Source organism: Equus asinus, chromosome 11, assembly GCF_041296235.1.
Source record: "Equus asinus isolate D_3611 breed Donkey chromosome 11, EquAss-T2T_v2, whole genome shotgun sequence".
Lineage (NCBI taxonomy): Eukaryota > Metazoa > Chordata > Mammalia > Perissodactyla > Equidae > Equus > Equus asinus.
Genome location: NC_091800.1, coordinates 70,923,016 through 70,948,983, shown reverse-complemented (window position 1 = coordinate 70,948,983; position 25,968 = coordinate 70,923,016). Strand labels below are relative to the sequence as shown.

The 25,968-nt window shown below is 39.1% G+C and overlaps 1 protein-coding gene across 1 annotated transcript in view; it reads right to left on the bottom strand.

Annotated features, from left to right (window-relative positions):
- The window catches only part of RAP2A (RAP2A, member of RAS oncogene family), a 49,843-nt gene extending 27,277 nt beyond the window's left edge, over nucleotides 1–22,566 (bottom strand). Inside the window, exon 1 of the mRNA XM_014864833.3 lies at nucleotides 21,963–22,566. Within this exon, the coding sequence (XP_014720319.2) occupies nucleotides 21,963–22,276 (314 nt within the window). The 5' untranslated portion in view covers nucleotides 22,277–22,566. The remainder of the gene's footprint in view (nucleotides 1–21,962) is intronic.
- Nucleotides 22,567–25,968: the final 3,402 nt, after the last annotated feature.

Here is a 25,968-nt window from a genome sequence, read left to right as displayed (position 1 = left end):
TTGACTACTACTTACAGTTGCATATGACTCTACAATGATCTAAAAATAAAAAAGTTTAGGGGCCGGCCCAGTGGCTCAGCAGTTAAGTGCGCATGTTCCGCTTCGGCGGCCCAGGGTTCACTAGTTCGGATCCCGGGTGCGGACATGACACAGCTTGGCAAGCCATGCTGTGGTAGGTGTCCCACATATAAAGTAGAGGAAGATGGGCATGGATGTTAGCTCAGGGCCAGTCTTCTTCAGCAAAAAGAGGAGGAGTGGCAGCAGTTAGCTCAGGGTTAATCTTCCTCAAATAAATAAATAAATAAATGAATAAAGTTTAGTTAAAAAAAGGTAAGATAATTATTTATATATTTTATGTTTTACAATAGAAACACTAAAAAGAATCTGAGTTAAAAAAAAAAGAACCTTTAAGTACAATTAAGTTCCCAGCCAGAGCAAAGAGGCAAAAAGGCAAAAAAAAAGGCAACACAATAAAAAAAATAAACATAATTTACAAACTTTTCCAAAGCAAGGTGGCTGTGGATATAAGGTTAATTTATATACAGAAATCAATTGTGTCAGAATTAGGAAACAGAAAATCCATTTAAAACCATTTATAGTATCACTAAACAATACCAAATACCAGAAACAAATAAAAGACCTTTACAACGAAAATTACAAAACATGCTTAGAGGAATTAAAGAAGACCTAAATAAATGGAAGGCAGTAGCACATTCACTGACTGGAAGATTCAATATCATTAACACGTCAATTCTCCATAAATTGACTTATGGATCCCATGCAATCCCAATCAAAGTAACAGTAGCTTTTTTCGTGACTTTCTTTTTTGGTAACTGACAGATGACTTTTGGAAATGCAAAGGATTCTATGGAAAAGCAAAACACCTAGAATAACCAAAGCAAATGTGAAGAACAGTAACAGGCTGGAGGATTCAGATACCCAATATCAAGACTTTTAAAGCTATAATAATTATGACAGCATGGTTCCAGACACAAGAAATCGAATAATGGAACAGAATAGAGAGCCTAGAAACAGACCCACACATACAGATTTGCCTGATTTATGACAAAGGTACATCTACAATTCACTGGGAAAATTGTCTTTTAAATAAATGGTGCTGGGTCAATTGGAAATATATATATAAAAAGAACCCTTGCCTCCCATCTCATACCACTCATATAAATTAATCAGAGATGGATCACAGAATGAAAGTCAGGTAATAAAACTTTTAGAAATAAATATGGAGGACAGTTCTTCATAACCTTAGGGTTGAGAAAGATAGATTAAATAGGACACAATAAAGAACTAACATAAAAGAAAGGATTAATAAATTGGATTCATAAGAATTAAGAATTTATGCTCATTAAAAGAAACTATTGAGTGAGTGAAAAGGTAAGCCAAAGACTGGGAAAAGGTATGTGCAAGACATTTATCTGAAAAGCACTTCCATCCAGAATGTACAAAGAAGTCCTACAAAACATAAGAGAAAGACAATACAATTTTTTAAATGGAGAAAACACTTGAGCAGATATTTCTGAAAGGAAGATACTCAAATAGCTATTAAGCATATGAAAAGGTGCTCAACATTATTACACATCAGGGAAACAAAAACTAAAATCATAATGAGATACCACTAGAATTTTAACAGATTAGCTAAAATTAAAGACCCATGGTATCAAACATTGGCCAGGATGTGGAACATCTGGAACTCTTAGTGTGGTAGAGGAAACTGGTGCAACTACTTTGGAAAACCACTTGACAGTACTTACTAACGCTGAACATAGGCAATTATGACCGAATACTTTTATTCCTAGGTAAACATCAAGAGAAAGCGTACACATATGCAGCAAAAGACGTATTAGAATGTTCACAGTAGTTTTATTCATAACAGCTTCATCTAGAAACTATCTAAATGCCCAATAACAGAACAGATAACGAAATCATGGTATATTCACACAAAGGGACTACTGCACCTCCATGAAGAATTAACTACTGCTACAAGCAACATGGATGAATCTCACAAAGAGGATGTTGAAGCCAGAAGCTCAATAATAGGCAAAACTAATCGGTGATGGTCTTTGAGCATGGAAGTGTCAGGGATGGAACATGAAGGAACTTTCTATGTTGCCTGAAATGTCTGTCCTACATCTTCCTCTGGGATGTAGTTACCCGTGGTATGCATCTAGCTATATACCTAAGATTTGTGCGCTTTACTGCATAAAAAGTACACTTCATCAAAAAGTAAATTGAAACAGAAAAAATCAATAAATAAGAGAATTATCCAAACGATTTCTTCATTAAAACAGGAACAGTAAAATAACCTTCTAGACAAACTGAGTGAACGTGCAAGTTGGTTATGGTGTTTAAGTCACATAAAGTACATGAGTAAATTGATCAGTTTCTTATTCAGTTGAATAATGCTAATCAGTTTAAAATTTCTGTCCAAGTTCTATGCTGTTTAAATTATATTCAAAATTGGCTGAAGACTGGAAGCATAAGGAATACTAATACTAGTACCCATTATTGGAAGGAAAAATGATAATTCTGAACTTTTTGTTCACTATCAGATATATAAATTGCATCCATCTGACCACAATTATTTTCAGGCCTATCAAGATGCCACAGTACTTCAAAAATCCACGTTAAGGGGCTGGCCCAGTGGCCAAGTGGTTAAGTTCACGTGCTCCACTTCAGAGGGCCAGGGTTTTGCCTGGTTCAAATCCTGGGCACGGACATGGCACCGCTCATCAGGCCACGCTGAGGCGGCATCCCACATGCCACAATTGGAAGGACCCACAGCTAAAAATACACAACTATGTACTGGCGGGCTTTAGGGAGAAAAAGGAAAAATAAAATCTTAAAAAAAAAAAATCCACATTAAAAAGAGAAAATATAATGATAACATTTAGTCTGGCTTTTTATTTATTAGAAATGGAGATTGTCCACCCCAGTAATGTCTTATCTGTGAGGTGTTCCGAACTAGAAGCCTAAAACCTTGTCATTTAGAAACCAAATGCAAAAATTATCTGAATAAACTAGATGATTCTCCTGTTTTTTTTAAAGCACAATATCCAGGATATCTAAAGGAAAGTGGAGGAAAGCAGTTGTTGATCTATATTTGATACTTTAATGTGTGGCTAAATTTCAATCTGCATTTTAACATAAATTCAGTCAGCAAATAAAAAATATTATCATTTAAAAATCTGTCAGCAAAGTATGCTTCTTCTTACATAATTTAAATAGCAGGGGAAATTCAAGCTTGGACACATATATGAAGAATACACAGCTTTCATCTGTCAAAGGAACAAAGGTGCTGAGACATAAAACATGCATTTTATCTTTAGTGAGAGCTGAAGTCTAAAACATGTGCATCAAAAAACAGGTCCAACTCCTGTACTTGAAAAGACTGAATGGAGTCAACTGCTCAGGAATCTGTAAATTATTTGAACTGTTATCTAAATTTACATCTGGATTAAATTAAAGGATATATCTTTTCAGCACCCTTCATTCAGAATTCTTGGCAAAATGTTTACGAATGAAAATTCATACGTGTGAGGTACACAAAGTTCAATTACAAATAGCTACCTCTGAATGAAGAAGATTTAAAAATGAATCAAAGCTATGAAGAGCTAAGTATTTTAGGAACTTTCAAATTATGAACAGAAAAGCATTTGTCCTGGGAGATTTCTCTACTGTTGTAGTAAGATCTTAAAATATTTCTTATTTCCAAATCACTAAATACAAACAGCACTTAAAAGACAAAGACACTGAATCGCTATAATCCAGCTTTCTAGAAAGCCCAGATTATCAGACCAACAGAATTAGCATTTTTTCTCTCCAGCAATAAACAGCTCAGGGGAAGAGCACATCAATTATACATAACATGTTGTAACTGGTTGGTTCAACTGGCATAAGACTGATTGGTGATGTCTATTAAAAAGGTTTTTTCATTTGAACCAGAAGTAACAGGTGACAGATGGAAAAGGCAAAACAAAACAAACGCACAATGAAGAAAGGAGCTGGAAACTATCATTATTGGCAGAGATTCTGGTGCCCAATAGCAGCCAATGGAGAATAATGAGCTACAGATATTCTGACAGGATTCAAGCCAAGACTGAAGTAAAAGAAGTTAGAAACAGTTATAAGAACTCACTGTGGGAGCAAAGGAGAATGGGTGGCAAGTAAAAAGTCTTCAACAGTCTCTCGGAGTAATCACGTTGGAGATGAGAGGCTGTAACAACAGGTCTGGTAGAGTACTGATTACAGAGGATGGGCAGGGCAAGAATTATTGGATGGGAGAAAATCTGTCCCTTCATTTTCATTCCCGCTACAAAAACCCTTCCAATTCCAAGATAACTCACACCTGAGCTATGCAACAGTCTCCCAACTGGTCCCACCTCCAATTTCTCATCCCCCTATTATATCCTATATGCCACTTTCACAACAATTATGTTAAAACACTGCTTTTACAGTACTCTCCTCATCTCCCAAACCCGCTACCTCAGAAAAAGAGGTGACGGCTCTACAATGACTAGATAAAGCCCATCCCCAGGTTAACAGTCAACGTCAATCACAATGTGGTTACTGGCTGAAACCATTATGGAGTCACTACGGGAGAGAGAACTGGATCTGGATTTAGAGGACCTAGAAAGAAGCCCCAACTCTGCTCCCTTGGCTATGTCACGTGATGTTTCTGGGCCTCAGGTTCCTCAGGTGCCAAACAGAAACATTAATGATGCTTAGGTATTGTTAAGGACGATGGCGGAGGTGACTTTACTAACAATAACTAGCATCTGTAGAGGGCTTAGTAGGAGCCAGACACTGCGCTAAGTAGTTTACATGAATTATCCATTAAAGTATTATGGATACTGCAAAACACTACAGAAATGCTAATTACTCTTTTCTAAGTTCTCTCAAACCATCTGTTAGTAAGTCAATTCTAGAATCTTAATTGTGGTGATGTATCTGTAAAAATGTACAAAAATTGTTACATAGTATCTTATCTCCTATCTCTGGCTTCCTTTCCCCTGGCAAGAATAGCGAAATCTAACCACCTAGTCTGGCGATCATTATTCCTTGTGGAAAAGATTTGAGAAAAACAAGATAGATACTATTCCCTCTAATACCAGAGGCTAACAATTTATCATCTTCTCCAAACAGAATTATCTTTCTTCCTTATTCTTCTCTTCACCTTCTCACTCCAAACCCTGCTAAGTTAAGTCACTAGATATGAACCACAGCTCTGAAGCCCTAGTAAGACAATGTGGGGTAATAAAAAAGAAAATAGAAAAACACAAAACTCTGAATAGAATTTGGAGTTCTGAGATAAAGTACCGTTTCTGCCTTAAGCCAGATGTGCTACCTCTGAAGTTACGTCTGGGACCTCAGGAAGGCAAGGGCCATGAATGTTTTATATGTAGCCGTATCTCCATTGTTGGAATCAATCCTTTTTTTTTAAAGATTTTACTTTTTTAAAATTAATTAATTAATTCATTTATTTTTAAAGACTGGTACCTGAGCTAACAACTGTTGCCAATCTTCTTTTTTTCTTCTGCTTTTTTCTCCCAAATCCCACTGGTACACAGTTGAATATTTTAGTTGTGGGTCCTACCAGTCGTGGCATGTGGGACACCATCTCAGCATGGCCTGATGAGTAGTGCCACGTCCATTCCCAGGATCCTAAACCTGTGAAACTCTGGGCCAACGAAGGGGAGCACACGAACTTAACCACTCGGCCACGGGGCCAGCCCCTGGAATCAATTCGTGACACTTACAGGCATACAAAATAGAATGAGTTAAAGAAGTGATGATCTTCAAATATGACAGCTTTCACATGGACCCGAGAGTGAAAATGTCATAGAGACAATGCAAACATATCCATGGTCACCGGGCTGAGAAAGCATGTTTGGATGTACGCTATCTAGAGTGCTTTATTTTCTTATTCCTTATCATGCTTGCACTAGACGCGGAAATGCTTAAACCGATTCATGGTATGAGGGGTCTCCAGAGACTTGGGAGGAAAACGGCCAAAACACAGAATTTAATGACCTGAAGAGACCTACATTTATAAATTCAACAAACATTTACTGGGTGTTTTGTATGCGCCAGGTGCTAGATATCAAAACTGAACCAGATTACCATCAAATACACAGAAGAATTTTTTTTTGTTAACAAAAATTAGATGGTATAGGCCAACTACTTTTATGAACAATTCACACTGTGGGTAGAATGAAGGGGGAGGAGGCAGTACAGACTATTATTACAATTAGTTGCAAATATACTCAGATTTTCTGCCGAAACTAAAATTTAATGTGTTATATTCTTAATAAAATCAAATGCGCTCTTCAAAGTGCAGATAGTCACGTGTGGACAGGAACAGTAAAATGACACAGGACAGGCAAATTGTGAGGGCAGATGGTAGGTGCTTACATCAATGTGCCACCTTTTAAGAGTTAAGATAAATTCATTAACTCACTTATCACTTTCCTTCAATGGATATTTTTTAAGGATCTTCACAAAGAAATCCAAAGGATCAATAGTACTTTTATCAAAATAATTTCTAAAATACCAACATGTTTACCTGAAAATCTTTCATTGTTCCAGGTAACTATTGCTGCATAAAAAACTACTTCAAAACTTAATGGCTTAACATAATCATTTTACTACATTTCATGATGGTGTGGGTCAGGAATTTGGGCAGACTCAGTTGGGTGATACTTCTGCTCCATGTGGCACTGACTGGACTCACTCAGTGTTGTTCAGTGAGGGTTGGACTGGGTGGAAGGTCAAAGATGGCATCACCACAGGCCTGTGGGCCCTGCTGGGAGGGTAGCTCCCCCCTCACCCCCCATGTGGTCTCAGGGCCTCTTCACGTCTTCTCTAGCAGGGGAGGTGCACTTCTTGCATGGCTGCTCAGGGCTCGAAGAGATATCGCAGAACATGCCTAGCCCTCTTAGAGATAGGCCCCAAACTGGCTCAGCATCACTTCCACCATACTCTATTGGCCAAACTAGTTACGGATCAGCCCAAATTCAAGGGGAGGGGAAATAGATCCTATTTGCCAATGGGAGTTGTGTCAAAGAATCTGCAGTCATGTTTAATCCAGCATGCTTAGTAAAATGATGCCATCTTTTAAAACTGAACAAAATTTCCAGTTCATGAGGATTAGCTGATCTAAATTAACAAATGTAGTATAAAAGGATGTTGGCCAGATCAAAGGAAGAGACTTTATATAGACTAGATATCACAAAAATATATATAAAAATAGGTTTTAAACTATTGTCATTCTAAAAACAGGAATCTGAGGTAAGAGTCTAGAGTGATCATCTAATTTATTGCCCAAACAGAGACACTTTTGAGATGGATGGCAGCACCACATATAAATGTGCCAGGGCAACAGGTATAAAGGTGAACTGTCCCAGGTAAACAGAGACATATGGTCACCTCTGGAGAAAAAGAAACAGATCAAAGCAGTGGTACTTATTCAAAGGAAAACACATAAGGGATTGTTAGAAGCCAATCCGCATGGCCGACAAAGAAAGGCTTCAGGACTTGTTATTTTAACAGGTTGTACTGATGAGAGCAACTAACCAATCTCCTTCCCCCAATAATCCCCTCCTCCATAAACGTACAAGTGTTTCTTTCGATAAAACCAGATGATACGCTCAGGGTGGCCTTAGGAGTAAACATGTTCAGTCATTAAGAGTAGCCTTTTAAAATGTATATGCCTCTGGGAGGCATCCGACCATAATTAAGGTACTGACTTGTTAGGCAGCGATGGTAAACACAGCACGCTGGCTACTTCTCTCAGGGTAAAAGCCGCCGGTGGGTCAGAGCGTTCACTCTGCTGATCCCACACACAGCTGGAGGGGCCTTCTCCAGCAGTGCTCTGTGCAGCTGATGCATCTACTGAGGGGAATGCTGTTTGCATCCTTCCTCATTAAAGGCAGCAGCACACCAAAGCCAAAACTGCTTAATGGCTATTTGAGAGCAAGAACAGATAGAGAGTTTATGCAAACATGACTGCTCCTTAACGCCAGACCACTGAAAAAAAGTTTTGCATCATTAGTATTACGCACGAACTGAATTAACCATTGAGAAACTCTTTTCTCATCTCCCGCTCTTCTAAAATAAACTTAAAAAACTGTCTTAATTTCCAGTTAGCTTTCATGTATGTACTCATGCGTGTATTTAAGCACTTGTCTTACAATGAGCATCCAGTCCTTCACTATACCAACATTATTGATGGTCAAAAGTTGTCTGGAGTGTTGGTTCCTAAAGCAGAAAAAGAAAACAGTCTGAGGTATGTGGGTCATTTGGGTGAGGGGCGATTATATTTTGAGTAGTATAGTTTTATATATAATTGAATATTTCAGTTTTGCCAAATACAAAAACAAACAAAAAATGATATGAAGATAAAGTCTATTCCTTGTTTATTAAGGAATATTGACTATGCCTGATAACAAACTTTTACCCTTAGCTAGTCTCCCAGCTATCTTCCCTGGGCACTATCTAGTTTATTCTATTTTCTCTCAATTTTCCATAAATCAGTTTATTTTCCTAAGGCTTTCTAAAATAATAATTCTGCTCGAACTATTTTATAACCAAATACAAATAGAAAGTAAGACATCATCTCCAAGGAGGATCAAAATGTACTAAATGTAACAAAATAAATACATAATTATTGGCATTGGTCTTATAGACAACTTTTTGACCTTCTACAGTAAGTTAGAATGCATAAAAAATTCCTTAGTAAAGTTGGCTTGGTAAAAGCAATGTTTTTGGTGGAAAAATATTTTGAAACTTAAGAAATAAAATTGTTTTAAAAATATATTTCTGTCTGTCTCTCTATATAATTCACTCTACTCTGTCAAATATATATTCATTTATAGTACATTCTGGCATACCAGAAGGACAAAGATAGTATGTTGTACTTATTTTGCATAATGCCCAAGGCAATGTTATGAAAATGAAGCGGCTTAAACCAAGGTATTTGATGTTGACAGTGATGACTTTTATAGAAAGACAGATAAAACTTCTTTTGGAATCAATTTATTAAAGTTTTGTCAACACATTACTATATATTATATATGTTACTATTAACATATATTACATACTACTATATAGTAATATATTGTATACACACACACATACACACACACACCCCCCCCTCCATTAGCACTGTTAAAATTAATCTTTACCTCATGCATAGTTTTTGGTATTTATAAAAAGTGCTCTTATCATTATCAACATTTTTAAAAATAAAAATGTTATTTAACAAATACTTAATATCACATGCCTGATTACTTTTTATAAAGTATTTTTTATATTTAAAATATACGTATTAAAAATCATCACAATTCTTTGTGAGTCACAAAAACGTACTGTCACCGTCTATAGCTGACAGGGTCTCCAGGGGAAGGCAAAGACCCCAACACTCAAGGGGATGCTCTAAGTTCGAGAACATGATGTACCAGCACTGCAGACACAGAGGAGAAAAGAGTGGAAAAAATGGAATTTCAATACTAGATTAGCTATATAATTTATCTAGATATGGCAAGCCAACTGAGTCTACTTTCTAAGAAATCATGCAGTATACTGTTTCATAAAGTCAGAAAATGCTTGAGTTTCATTCCTAGTTCTGTAATTTTTGATGAAACTCTGTTATTGATATTTTAGGGTTACTGCGTAAAGAAACATTTTACATTCATTACCTCATTAGTTATTATATTATACCCATATTACAGATGAGGAAATTGAGATGCAGATAATGTTAACTTGCCCCTAATTACATAACTAGTAAGTATTGGAGCTCAGCTTTAACCAGATTAACACCTACTGTCTCCACAGATGAGAAGATTAGATCAGATGCACAATAAAGCACAAAATTAGAACATTTATAATATAGTCGCTATTGGTTATGCTCACTGGAAACTTAAGGATGGATGCATTTACAACAAAATTCTCCATCCAAAAACAGAGATTTCACTTAGCTGTAAAGACATCTAGTAAAGAAGAAAATACTAATATGCACTGAATTATTAATATGATGTAGGATTTCCACATTTGAATTATTAATTTTTAAGGGGGTGCTTCCAGGAAAGCATGAGAAATAACACTCCTAAGTGATTTAAGTAAAGATTTACAATGTTTCTCTTGGGTGATTTTACTAAGTGATTTTAAGATATCTATAATTATGGTCATTCATTTATTTTCACTGTTTTAAAGGGAGAGCTGAATCAATATCATCCTGGACAGACGCAGCAAACCTCTTAAAAAGATCAGTTTCCAAACCCTCCTCTGCAACCAGCTGTAGTAACGGAGAATCCTTGCAATCAACATTCTAGTCTGAATCCTACCACAACATCCCTTTCTCTGTTCTAAGTTTTCACAAGGCAGGAGCTACCCTGTCTTATCAGAATAAACAAAATGAGATGAGAACTATGTCCTCATATTTCTAATATGCACAACAAACAGTAACAAATGCTTCCTCAAAAGATAGACTTTATGTATCTTTTTGTTCAGTGACTAAATGCTATCTTTCTCTGTAACAGAGGTAGCATTTACTGACTCTCCTTGGGAAGTATTTCATTTTTGCAGCATTTACAAAGCATTGTTGGAAACTGGAAAAGTAGGAAGAGAAGATGAAAGCTGTTCAAAATATTAAAGAGACAGTTCCATTTATTTTTCTTACAGTAAAATGTTTTAGGATAGTAGTTTGCAAATTGTATGTGATGAGATCAATTTAGTGGATCAAGAGGAGCATTTCAAAACAATGAAACAGAACAGAAAACAATAAAATAGAAAATATAATACAAGCAACATAACAAGTGTAACTACTGTCTCACGAAACTTTGGTTTCAACTATATGCATTGATGCCTGTGTGTGTATTGTGTCACAATGTAAAAGGTATTTCTTACTGAGGGCCATGATTAAGAAAATGTGAAAGTACCACTGAGCAAATACATAAAAGAAGACAGAGAGATGTGTTATTTTTTTCAATATTTTGGTTTTTGACAGATAACAACAACTAAAACCCAAAAATTATAAGACATTGATGAAGGAAGTTGAAGAGGACACAAATAAATGGAAAGCTACTCCATGCTCATGGATTGGAAGAATTAACACTGCCAAAATGTCCACTCTACCCAAAGCAATGTACAGATTCAATGCAGTCCCTATCAAGACTCCAATGGCATTTTTCACAGGAATAGAACAAATAATCCTAAAATCTGTATGGAACTACAAAAGACCCCGAATAGCCAAAGCGATCTTGAGAAAGAACGAAGCTGGAGGCATCACATGTCCTGATTTAAAACTATATTACAAAGAGACAGTAATCAAAATAGTATGGTATTGACATAAGAACAGACACACATCAATGGAACAGAAGAGAGAACCCAGAAATAAACTCATGCATATATGGTCAACAGATTTATGACAAAGGAGGCAAGAATACACAACGGGGAAAGGACGGTCTCTTCAATAAATGATTTTGGGAAAACTAGATAGTTACTGCAAAAGAATGAAACAATCACTATCTTACACCACACACATAAAAATTAACTCAAAACCGATTAAAGACTTAAATGTAAGACCTGAAACCATAAAACTCCTAGAAGAAAATCTGGGGGTATGCTCCTTGACATTGGTCTCAGCAATGATTTTTTAGATTTGACCCCAGAAGCAAGAGCAACAAAAGCAAAAACAAACAAATGGGACTATATCAAACCAAAAACCTTTATAGCAAAGGAAATGATCAACAAAATGAACAGGAAACTTATGGAATGAGGGCAAATATGTGCAAATCATATATCTGATAGTTAATATCTAAAATATATAAAGAACTCATACAACTCAACAGGAAAACAAACAATTAGATTAAAAAATGGGCAGAGGATTTGATAGACATTTATCCAAAGAAGACATACAAATGGCCAACAGGTACATAAAAAGATGCTCAACATCATTAATCATCAGGGAAATGCAAACCAAAATGACAATGAGACATCACCTCACACCTGTTAGAATGGTTATTACTAATTTTTCGGGTTTTTTTAAGGAAGATTAGCCCTGAGCTAACCACTGCCAGTCCTCCTCTTTTTACTGAGGAAGACTGGCCCTGACCATGCCCCATCTTCCTCTACTTTATGTGTGGGACGTCTACCACAGCATGGCTTTTGCCAAGCGGTGCCACATCCGCACCCAGGATCTGAACCGGCAAACCCCGGGCCGCCAAGAAGTGGAACGTGTGAACTTAAACTGCTGTGCCACCAGGCCGGCCCCTGGCTATTACTATTTTTATTTTTTCATTTAATTTTTGGTGAGTAAGACTGGCCTTGAGCTAACATCTGTTGACAATCTTCCTCTTTTTGCTTGAGGAAAATTGTCCCTGAGCTAACATCTATGCCAGTCTTCTTCTATTCGTATATGGGATGCCACCACAGCATAGCTTGATGAATGGTGTGCAGGTCTGTGCCCGGGATCTAAACTGGTAAACCCCAGGCTGCCGAAGTGGAGCACACAAACTTAACCACTATGCCACAAGGCCGGTCCCTGTTATTATCTTTAAAGACAAGAAATAACAAGCGTTGGCAAGGATGTGGAGAAAAGGGAATGGTTGGGCACTGTTGGTGGGAATGTATATTGGTGCAGTCATCAGAGAAAACAGTACAGAAGTTCCTCAAAAAATTAAAAACAGAACTACCATCTGATCCAGCAATTCCCCTTATGGGTATTTATCCGAAGAAAACAAAATCACTATCTCGAAAAGATATCTGCACCCCCATGTTCAATGTAGCATCATTTACAACAGCCAAGATATGGAAACAACCTAACCATCCACTGACGGATGAATGGATAAAGAAAATGTGGTACACAGATGGTCCCTGACTTACAAGGTTTGACTCATGATTTTTCAACTTTACCATGGTGTGAAAGCTAAACGCATTCAGTAGAAACTATACTTCGAATTTTGAATTGTGATCTTTTCTCAGGCTAGTGGTATGTGGTATGACCCTTTTTCGTGATATTGGGCAGTGGCAGCTCACTGTCGCTCCGGTCTGGCCCCACGATCACAAGGGTAAACAACTGATATACTTACTACCATTCTGTATCCATCCAACCATTCTGTTTTTCATTTTAAATAAAGTATTCAATAAATTTCAGGAGATACTCAATACTTCATTATAAAATAGGCCTGTGTCAGATGATTTTGCCCAACTGTAGGCTCATGTAAGTGTTCTGAGTATGTTTAAGGTAGGCTAGGCTAAGATAGGGTGTTCAGTAGATTAGGTGTCTTAAATGCTTTTTTGACTTACAATACTTTCAACTGATGATGAGTTTATCAGTAGGTAACTCCACTGTAAGTTGAGGAAGATCTGTGTGTGTGTCCATGTATACATATATGCATACATACATACGTGTGTGTGTGTAAATATATACACACACACAGACAGACACAACAGAATACTATTCAGCCGTAAAAATGAAGAAAATCCTACGATATGTGACAACACAGATGGACCCTGAGGGCATTATGCGAAGTAAAATAAGTCAGAGAAAGACAAATACCATGTGATCTCACTTACATGTGGAATCCGAAATACAACAAAACAAAACACACCTGAACTCAGATACCACAGAGCACAAACTGGTGGTTGCCAAAGGCGAGGGGGAATTGTGTGAAGGTGGTTAAAAGCACAAACTTCCAGTTAGAGGACAGTTAAGTACTACGGATGTAATGTCCACTTGATGACTACAGTTAATACTATACTGTATACTTGAAAGTTGCTAAGAATGCAGATCATAAAAGTTCTCATCAGAAGAAAAAAAAATTGTAACTGTGTGTGATGACGGGTGTTAACTAAACTTATTGTGGTAATCATTTTGCAATATATACACATATAAAATCATTATGTTTTATGAGAAATAATACTCCTAAATGTTTTAAGTAAAGGTTTACAATGTTTCTCTCGGGCAATTTCACTAAGCAAAAAACCTAAAACTAATATAATTAACATTTATGTTAATTATATCTCAATAAAAGTAAATCTTTAAAACCCATAAAAATTATAAACCATTGTACTTCTCCCTAAAATATCAATTTTGTTATGTTTTTGAATCTTAAATACATTAAGAAAACAAGAACATATTAAAAAAACATTAAACAAAAAACAAAACAAAAAAACCCAGCAATCTATCCAATTCTGTCAGTGACTACTTTTAGCATTTTGAGTAAACAAGAATGTATCATTTACAAGTGTACTTAATTTACGTGCTGTAATCTATTTTCAATAGCTTATTCAGATAGACTTTTCAGGGATGCGTGATAAGGACATTTCCAACATTAAGTAAGTAAATGCATCAAACTTCCCAAGACTTCCAATGTCGCTTTGTTACTGGACTTCCCAAATCATGACTCAATGTAACCGCTGATACTGGATTCAGGTACTCAATCACCTGATTCTGACTTACAGGCTTAAAAAAACTTACTTCACAGCAGTGACCCTTAATTTAAACTGAAACTTATTAAAAATCAGGCTAATATAGGTGTTTGTTTTTTATCAGTTTTCCTATAAGAAAAGGCAAAACAGTTGGACTATGAGGTCCAATATTTCCAAAGGGATTTCAATCTTTTAGAAGTACAAAGTTAAATATATTTAAATAGTATGTTCAGTATATGCCACAGTAAAATCATAGCAACTAGAAACATGCTATTTTTAGACATTTTATAATCTTAAACTTCAGCAATGTATTTTACTTATACACTTTACTGAAATGCAGATGTCTAAAATCATAGCATTACCATTATTGACATCATTTTGCTAAAAGGCTCAGTTTGATCTGGTAAAGCATAAAGGTATGTTTAAGAAACTTAACTTTTCTCTGCCAGGCTGAGAATAATTTTTAATATAGTGAACCAAAGTGTCAAAGTAACAAATAAATACACAAATATATATGGCATATTTCTGCACCCTATTAAAATTTCATGATACATTTCCTACAGAAATACTATCTCAACATCTTTACTTTTCTAACTATTCTGTCTCCATTAGTTTTATCTTGTTTGAAAGTCTAATATTCAAACTCAAATATTTTCAGAAATAAATTTAGAGTACTTGCAACTCTTTTTATACCACAGACCAGAAAAATATAAGCATGTAAGAAAACAGTAGGTAAAAACAGATGGAGAGAAACAGCTAACAGGGAAAAGTTGAAACAGAAGCAAAGGAAATCCTAGAATGGAATCACACATCCTTCCCCAGGGGCTTAGGTTCTGAAGATAATGGCTACAAAAAAAACTGTATGATAAAAATTATCCTTGAAAAAAAAATCCCTTAAATTAAGTACAGTATACACGGTTTAATGTAAAGATCATTGCTGAGAAATATGTATAAACGAGAACCCATGCTCTTTAGTGTGCCATATATAATTTCCTAGAAGACCGCATACAGAAATTAAATCACTCAAGTATATCACTACTGGAAAACTTTAACAAATAAAAAGATCCCAACTTTGTTGGGTCTTCCTGTTGGCTGTGTCATCTAGAGACATTTTATCGGTTCCTCCACCTCCTCCTTAACGTTTACCTATTAATCATCTGACTTTTTCCTCAAGGACAGCTAGAAAGTCAACATCACCCACTTGCCTGGTCGCCTGAATATTTCTCACTCAGTGGTCAGTTACGTCACCTTTCAAATCATCCATTCATTCTTGTCAGAGGATTTATCAATATGCAGGGACAGCTGACATCTTTTGTCTGTGTGCAGCAGGATGGCTGGCTGACTATTTAAATTACTTTTGCCCCCTCACTCTTTTAAAAAAAAAAATCATTATAATGATTCCTCGGTTTATACATTTTACTGATACAATTATCACCAAATCTTAACTAGACAAGATTTGCAGGTCACAGATTGCTGATTCCTTAAGATTCATATTAAACTTTGCCTCTTCCCTTATCGTCCCAACTAGACAGAAGTACTCACAGAATATTAGAGCTGCGAAATGAACTTAAAAAACTTCAATCCTGGGATGGCAAGAAGAAAACTACGATCCTGTAATGTTCTAATTTTACAAAGCAGCAAAACAAGTTTCCCTTTCAGGAAAACACTTTGGGCTATCAAAAGTGTCTCATGGCTATTAGGCTCTGTGCCTTGGAGTCCAGCTTTTGATTACAATTTTTGTTAATGGAGGTATCAAACTGGGAAAGGAGGTGTTTGTGGAGGAAGGAATGGCAGTGGACTTCAGAAGTTTCACTTATTTCGGACAAACATCACCTGATGTGTTCTCTGGTTTCGGCTCACAGCACCAATCTGTTTATGGGTCAAGATACACGTGTAGCAATTGACAATTTGTCTCCATTTTAGAGGTTCTTATAGCTTACTTATTGTGAGGAGAAAAAGTGCAAACAATCATTTGGGCCATTTGAAAGTGACCACTTAAATGATAAAGAAATAATAATAAAAAAAATAGTAACATTCATTTTGGGTAGTGTATATCAACTACTCTTTTCCTGTTCTTTATTCTAATCTTAAAACGCCCCATGCCTTATAGTCTACTGCAATGTATGAAGTCTCCTCTACAAAGCACAACTCTCAAGTTCTATCCTTGGTGATACTCACTTCTAATTTCTGTTCCTGGCCATAGCCTTTCATTTCTCTCTCTCCATACTCTATCCAGCAGGTTTCATCTCCTCTCCAAAGCTGAACTATGCAGATGACCCTGAGTCTTCATATTCATACATAAATGACCTTTCAGGCTTTATTCAAATATTCTAATTACTTATTAGGTGCATCTATCTGGATGATTACCATCTCCAAAGCCGAAATAATCCCCCCAGCTATTCCTCCATAATCCTATTCTCTCATGTTCCAAACGTCAAGGTTACTTTTGACCTTCCCCTTTCCTCTCCCACTAAGTGTGATTAATTCATTCTTTACAACATTATTTGCATCCATTCTTTCTTTTTTGTTCCTACAGACACCAGGGTAATTTAGAATCTTTATACTTCATATAGAAACTAGATTACCACAATGTTTCACAACTATTCCTCCTGGCTCGCGTCTACTGCCACTAAGCCATCACATCACCATCCTATTACTACTGCTTTAACAATTTTGATCACGGTCCTCGACTACAAGATCAAGTCCAAAGTCTGTGACCTTCTGTAATTTAGCTTTACATTTTCTACCTTTACCTCCTCTCACGCTCCTATATAAATTTCTAGTTTAGCCAGTCTGGTCTATTTAACAGCTAACAAACATATTCTATGCATCTCCCATGTCATTTCCTGTACCTGGAAAACATCATGTTCCTGATTTTTTTTTTTTTTTAAAGATTTTATTTTTTCCTTTTCTCCCCAAAGCCCCCCCGGCACATAGTTGTATATTCTTTGTTGTGGGTCCTTCTAGTTGTGGTATGTGGGACGCCGCCTCAGCGTGGTCTGATGAGCAGTGCCATGTCCGCGCCCAGGATTCGAACCAACGAAACACTGGGCCGCCTGCAGCGGAGCGCGCAAACTTAACCACTCGGCCACGGGGCCAGCCCCTCATGTTCCTGATTTTTTAACGTTCATGTTAAACTTGGCCTCTTGCCCCTCGCCTCAATTAGATAGATGTACTCTCACAGAATGTTACAGATGAAGCAAGACCACCTCCATCTACAAAATGAGCTTTCAAGAATCATCTCTTCCATCTATAAAATTAAAATGTTTGGGGAAACTAAGGCCAAAGGAAAATAAAAATACCTCTCTTTCTGAACACTACTTTTTTTCAATGTATTTTTCTTGACAGTTTGCTATGTGCCAGGAGCTGTGCTTGCCACATGGGATTAGAATTTAATGACAAAGATGGACTGTATGCAAATTATCACACAAATAATTAAACTGATGAGTGCTACATGAAGAGGGAAGTAGAGGGTGCCAGTGCTGTCTGCCGTCTGAAGCACTCACTGAGGGAAGGGCTGAGTGTGGGAAGACAGGAAGGAGTTAATTCAGTTTGGGAAGACTTTCCTGAGGGAGAAAACTTTTAAGCTGGAGCGAAAAAGTGAGTAGGAATAAACTCTGCAAAAGGTAGATGATTCCTACAGGTAGAGAACCCATAGCTGGACACTTTCAAGGAACTAAAAGAAGGTCTGGGTACTGGAATCTAATGGACGAGGAGGGTTACAAGAGGTGAGGCTGCAAAGGCAGTCAGGGACAAGAGCATGCTGGGCCTGGGAGGTTCATGTTGAAGATTTCTGGGCTTTATCTTAAGAACAACAAGCCTTGGGAAACATGTTCCAAGATACTCAAGCCAGGCCCATGGCTTATCCTGGGAGGAATGAGAAAAGCAACTATGAAATCAGAAAGAATTTCATTTCAATTGAAACATTTTCTGCATCCCTATCACTCTTCCTTGGGTTTGTGATCTTATCCAAAGTCAAGTTACAAAAAGAAAGCATACGAATTTATAAATATAGCCATTTTTCAGTTGGTCCCCTTGGCTTTGAAAGGAGGTTCTGTATGTATATGGATGTCTGTGCACCTGTTAACACTTAAGGAAGTGTGGGCCTCTATTATATTTTTTTAAAGCAAGACATTCCATACAGTAACAATCCAATGAAAAGCTCCATTTCACTGTGTGGCCATACCTTAGTGCTATACTTGAAGTTAAATATTCATTCTCTTGTTCTTTCTCACATGATTCTTAAAAGGAAAAATATTTTAAGAGAACACCAACAAAATTTTTCCAAGGATTGTTTTAACCTGCATTGCTTTTCAGTCTCATCTTGTCTACACTAGGTAGGGAATTTCAACATGCAATCACAAATTCATTTCCTCCAAAATTACATTTATATCAAGGACAAAATTTAAAGAAGGTAGGGTAACAAAGTTATTAATAAAAGAACAGCTGGAATTTTGGTGCAATAACTGTGTTTGAGGTATTGTGTTGGACACCTTAAAATATATTATCTCATTTAATCTTAACAAAGACTGAGAGGCATGCTCTGCTCTATTTCACAGACAAGGAAACCGAGGCTTAGAGAAACAAGCATTCCCCCAAAATATATACACCTTATACCTGTGTGGTCCAGTGGTAGCCTGTAGCCCCATGTGGCTACTGAGCACTTGAAATATGGCCAGTCTGAATTGAGATGTGCTGTTAAGTGTAAATTATACACCAGATTTTGAAGACTCGGTATGAAAAAGAAAATAAAACATATCAATAATTTTTGAATACTAATTACATGTTGAAATGACAATATTTTGGATATGATGGGTTAAATAAAAAGTATTATTAAAATTAATCTCACCTGCTTTATATATTTTTAAATCAACTACTAGAAATCTTATAATTACATATGTGGCTCGCATCATATTTCCATTGATCAGTGCTACCCTAGACCAAAGGCCAGACACTGAAACTGCCAGTAAACACCAAGTTGAAAGGCAGCCTGGTGTGGATGAAAAGAAGGGAGTACACGGATTCATGCAGATCATGGTTTAACTCTCCTCTCCATCAGTGACTGGCCTTGGGCAAAATACCAAACCTCTCTGCACTTCATTTATGTCATGTGCTTTATGGTGATATTAAATATCCCCAAACAACTGCTGTATATAACATGGAAGGCAGCTAGCGGGCAGAGGGGAGGGAACGATTACTGAATACCTCATATAGCAACTGGTTAATTTAAAAATTAATCCCCAAAAAGAGTAGAAAATTCACTTATTAGAAAATCATGTTTTATTCTAAGTGGGAAGAGCTAAAGAACTATACTCAATACCTGCTTTAGCATAATAAACGTATATTATATTGTAGTATACATAAAGTACAGATCCTTTCTTTTTTTCAACGTAAGTTGCTTATCATATGCTATATAGGCTGGGAGCTCAGATGATGAGGTTAGGATGACACACAACTATCAGGACACACAAGGGCCCAAGTGACTCTTACTGATACAATGGATGAATTCCAGTGAAAAGAGTTTATAAACTCACTTTCAGCTGATCAATGATGTTTTTACATCAAGAACTGAGACTGGTGAGGGAGATGACATCCGGATAAGTAGAGTTTTACTCTGTTTTTCTTCCTGGGTCACAATGCAAACAAATAAATTGTTCCAGTTTACAAATAAACTGTACCAAGTTCAGACTGACCCATTATTAGTAATCTGCACTAAACCATAAGAAACTACAAATCATGTGGACTACCCTATCCAATGATATTTTGCCATATTCTGTTCCCTAGGCTTGTCTCAAGAAGTTTGCCCTGGGTATGTGACTTTATCAATGCATGTATTATATGTGTATATTTAAACGTGAAGGGTGAGGCATTTACTTTGACTATTTGATATACGTATATGGCCTAAGATTGCCATGTTAAATATATTAGACTACTCTGTTCTGTAGTTGTGTTTTGGTTATTTTTGAATAGTCTGGGTGGGGATAATAATTAAGGATATGAGTCACTAAAATGTAGCCCCTAAATGTCATATACACATTAAGGTTAACACCAAAATTGTTCGTTTGTTAACTATAAGCAATTACGAAAATGAGATTGGAGAAGAAAAAACTTATCAGATTCACAGATCTTAGGGCAGCAGCAGAGGCCATGAAAAAATTCACTTTATTCTAGCTTGAAATTTAATGAAAGAAATAACACACAAAACTTTAGTTTAGCTATTAAACTGCATATTCAATGAGTTAAGGGGGGGCATGGAGAGAGGGCCTCCCCTTTGATCTCATATGTTGCATTAAAAATCCCCCACTGGTAATGAATTTTTGAGCACTCCCTGACAGTACACGTGACTTGGTCCTGGCTCTTTGAAAATGAGCAGACTGAAACTGACTTAAAATATGATTGTGTCTATAGCACACTTACAACTGTCTTTCAGTAAATGTCTTTCAAGTTGGGCTATAGGTAGAATTAGGTGGGAAAAAGGAAATGACGCTAAATCAAAATTATTAGCAATTATTAACCAATAACAAGAACCAGACAAAACATTCATGTGTAATTAAACAGAAATTAGAATAATTTGCTAAAACTTTGAACTAAAATAGTATCACATTTTTAATGCTTGAAATCATCGAAACAATATACTCAGTCAATTTAAGAGAAAAACAAACATTTTAAGCCACTTAAGCTACCAGCCATATTTCTAAAAAGCATCCTTTAGAAAAGAGTTTATATCAGGAAAGACCTTATCTGCATTACTTTAAATTATCTAATACTTGAGTCACACCTTGAAGAAACTTGTTTTGTTTTCAGCTTCCTCTTTTTTTTGAACGGTAAGGCAGCTAGACTAAAAAAAAATTAAGCCGCATTCTTTAATGTGAATGGCATATTTGTACTCCCATATGCTAATACTCTCTCAATCCCAGGGAGCTGCTATGTCTTCAAATAATTTGATAATCTGTCTTCAAAGTTTCGTCTCAATTGAAGAGTTCAGTTTTGTAAAACACCTTGGCACCATTCAATCTTTTATGAGACGAGAAAGATCTCTTTCCTCTCGACTTGACATTTTTACAGCATATATGTGAACAATTTTTGATGTGAAATATTGCAAAGGTAGATTTTTTTGTTATTCAATCTGAAAATGTCTCCACTATACTTCCACAGCTCCCCTCTTCCCAACAAAAATCTACCTACCCCACTCCCCCCTGCAAGTTTTAAACTTTGCCTCCTTTGGGGTTCTGCACAAGCGCCACTAATAATATCCAAGAGACAAAGAACTGTGCTGTGGGTTCACGGGATGCCAAATTTGAGTTGTGAAACAAAGCACTCAAATTTGAGATTCAAGATGATGAGGATGGTGATGCTGGCAAAAATTTATTATAAAGCACAAGACCCCGGAGCCATCTCCCTAGCCAGATCGCCCTGCCCACGGCCACCCCGGAGCACCGCGGAGGGAGCTCTGGCCCCGGGACAGTGGCCGCCGGCCGCACCGCGAAGTCCCCTGCCCGCAGCCCCGGCCCTCTCACCGCTTTACTCGGATGATCTGGTCCCGCATGGGCTTGATGTCCTGGAAGCTCTGCTGGTTGACGAGGCTGTAGACCAGGATGAAGCCCTGGCCGTTCTTGATGTACAGGTCCCGCATGGACGCAAACTGCTCGGTGCCCGCCGTATCCAGGATCTCCAGCACCGACGGCGACGAGTCCACCTCGATCTCCTTGCGGTAGAAGTCCTCGATGGTGGGGTCATATTTCTCGATGAAGGTGCCGGTCACGAACTGCACGGTCAGGGCGGATTTGCCGACCCCGCCCGAGCCCAGCACCACCACTTTGTACTCGCGCATCGTCCCTCCGCGGCCGCCGCCGCCGCCGCCGCCCGCGACATAGACCTACGCCCGCCGCGCTGCGCCCCCGGACCCTGCGCCGGCAGCCGGCCCCGCCGCCTCCCGCGGCCGCCCCCACCTCACGGCCGCCGCGGCCCCCCGGGCGCCGGCGGAGGAAGCAGCGGCCCTGGGCATGGACCAAGCCGGGCGGCAACGCGGCCCCGCGGGCGCCGGCAGGCACTGAGGACGAGCAGGAAGCGGGAGCCGCCGGAGCCGCCCGTGCCGCGGGCCCGCAGTGCCGCCCGCCAGCCCCGCCCCTCGCGCCTCCACGCCCAGCTCCCGCCCGCCGCCAGCCGCCGCCGCTTCCCCCGGCGCCAGAGCGCGCGCCCGAGCCCAAGTCGCAGCACTGCCGGGGGCGGGGCCCGGCGGCCCGGGGCGGGGCCCGGAGACGCAGCCCCGCCCCTCCGACTCCGTCGCCTAGCGACCGGCCGCGCGCGCTCCCGGGAGGCTCTGCGCCGCGCGGAAGCCTCTGCCCGCGCTCACATAAACAACCACCTCGGCCGGCCAAGAGTACCCCGCCCCACACGCCCCACCGAACCCGGGGCCTGCGTACTGAGCATGCGCAGTTCGTCCGCCTGAGCCGGGAACCTCGTCAACTTGAGACTCCCACGCTCAGAATTTGGCGGAGCCAAGATGTTAGAGGGGCCAGAGCAACCTGCAGGCTTTAAGCTGAAGCGAGCAGTGAGAAGCAGAGATGGTTAAGGTACAAAAGGAGGCCTTGGCGTGAGGGCCTTGCCCAACCCCATCCAGTCAGCATGCCCGAGAGCTTCGGTTTTATCTTGTATAAACATAACGAGAAGCAGCTTTGTTTAAGGGGATGCGCATAAACACAACGAGATGAAACTCTGCTTTTAGCGTCAGGACACTGAGGGAGAGGTGACAGACCCCGCCCGCCCCACTGCCGGAGGCGGCGAAGGGCAGAGACCGCGGAAACCGGGCCCACGCCCGGTGACGTCGCCGGAGCTCCGCCCACCCTCCCCCAGCCCCGCCCTTCTTCAGTGCCCGACTGAAGTCGAGCTCTTCCCACGCCCTGTCAGCGGCGGGCGCTTGAAAAACCGGGAGAGCGGAGCCCCAAGCCGCAGCCAGAAGGCCCAGGGACACCTCATAGCAACAGCCAGTTGGGGCACCTAGTAGGAAGCTGGGATTCATCCCAGCCAACCAGACCACGTCTCTGGACCCCATGATAGCATTCTCGGCCAATAGACGGCCGCTTCATACCACGTGACGCCCGTGCATCAGCCAATGGGGATAATGTCTAGTCTCAGGAATCAGCCAACCCACCTCCCCCGTTGCTTGGTCCGGCTGGGCGTTTGCTCCTGCGCACCGTCTGGCAACCAATCGTAGGTGAGCTGACGAGTGATGGAGGCTTGGGCTGAGCCAACCAGAATTCGTGATTCCTTTGCCCCCCAGGGCCGGTGGTGTGCAGACAGGGCCGGGGCTGGTGGGGTTTGGGAGGGGTCAGAGATTGAGGCGCTGGTCGCTGTGCCCCGTTCTGGCCTGGAGCAAGATGTATTGCAGGCGGGAGTGATGAATTCCGCTTTTAAGGTCGTCTCCGTGGCATTCTCCCTAAATGATGGGCGTGGAATTGGTGCTGAGGGATGTGGGCTGAAGCGTGGGATGAATCGAGAAAACAGGGACTTTTGTTTTTAGGGTGAGAAATTTTCCGGTCCTTAAGGAGACGTACTGCGGCAGTTGCATGGTTCCTCCGTGCGTGCTTCCTAAAACATTTTTTTTTAACTACTCAGTTTTAAAACTTACCGTTGTCTCTCTCAGCATTAGAATTTACACACTCTCTCCCACCCATGACGTCACATTTAGAAATTATATCCCCAGATATTCCTGGATTATATTTTGCAGTAACTCGTATTAGATTTACCTTCCTTAAACTGTGTCTCTTGAGCTAGTCGGCACCCAGCCTTTACTAGCTCACATTTCTTGGGAATAACGAATGTCCGTGCTTTAAATGTTTGATCGTGGCATAACTCTTCACCCTTTCTTTTCCCCACAAGGACATCATGTCGAGAGGATTTTGGTCTGAGTTCCTCAAAAAGACAGGTGTTCTTTCACCATCTTTTCTGTCAGTTACCACACTACTACAAAGATATACTGAGATTTAGCAGTGTTCTACTGCTCTGTCACTACGTTATATTAGAATGGATAACTACGTTTGCATTATCTTGCTATAATATAACACATACCAAGTTTTTGCTTAAAATAATTGAGGACAAGTTTCCTGTCAAAATGTGTAGTAAAATACAACTCAATTATTTCTTGGTTATATATCATTGAAATATAAGAAGTCATATCCGAGCCGTCAGAATCAGCAGTGAAGGCAGCTTGCAAAAGAACTAAGAATCAGAGGAATGTTTTAAGAGAATTGAAACCGAAGAGGATCTGATATCTCATCCTAAGCTAGTAACGTGAATAAGTGAATTAAAATTAAGAGAGCTCACATGGATATGAAGTGAAGCGTCATATCTAAGCTTTTTTGGCAGGGATGTTTCAAGAGAATGTGTGTGAACACTGTTCACCTAGCTTTTTAGAAGTCTGATATTTTGTGTAAAACTCGTATGCTTATTTATGGTTACTTTAGCTTAGTAACAGCTAGACTTCTTGCAGAGGAAAAACAGACTCTCTCTTTTAAGATCTAAATTGTGTATCATGATGATAACAAGTTCCTAGGATTGTTGGGGGTTAAATAGAGCCAAGAAGCATCAAAGTTTCTCTCTGTATAGATCATCACAATGTGCGTAGTACCTTACATTACAGTGGAGCTGAAAAACCATTCACTTTACAAGGAGTAAAGGTCCAGTGACTTTTTTTTAAGAAATTTACCTTGGCATTTTGGTTCCAGAATGCAACCTTAAGCAACTGTTTTCATATCCTAGGTCCCCAGAAGTTGAGAAGCTCTGGATTGGAGTGCATCTGATAGAAGTTGTCACAAAAAAAATAGTGAGTGGGCTCCCTAGTCACTCCACCAAGCATAACGGAGAGTGGGCAAGCTTTTTGGCATATCACAGGTTCTTTTCCCTGAACTTTCATCACTGCTGACTTTCTTGATAAGGAGAAATGTAGAGACTTCAGCCCTTGTGGTAGTTGCACCTCATTTATATTTCTTATATTGACAGGCCACAGTTTTCATTCTCAATGGCATAAAGGTATATTTTTAACTACTAAGAGGCAAAAGAAATATGAGTAGGAGCATATTTTATCACCTATTCTGTCTTGGATGATGGTACTTACCTGATTTGAGGCTGTATGTTAAATGCTGATTGAAGGATTAGCTACTATAAGAAAGGATGTCAGGACATGTAGAGAATTTTGCAGATATGCATGGGAGACGGGTGTCTGTCGTCTGATCCCTTAATCATGTTCATTCCTATGCCAGCATGAGCTATCTGTTTTGAGAGTGACTTTACAAATAAAAACATATGTCTTCATTCATTTGTTTGTGGAAAAGACAAAATAAAAATGAGATAAAATGAAATTGGATTTTCCCCAAGAGCTGTAAATCTGTACAATAGTGAAAACTTAACATTGTACACTGACACTTCAGAGTCTCTTTAGCTTCAGAAGTGCCTTGCTGGGAGAAAAAGAAAGAAAGAAAAACTTCATATCTCCTCTCCCCACTGAATTTGAGAGTTATCTCACCT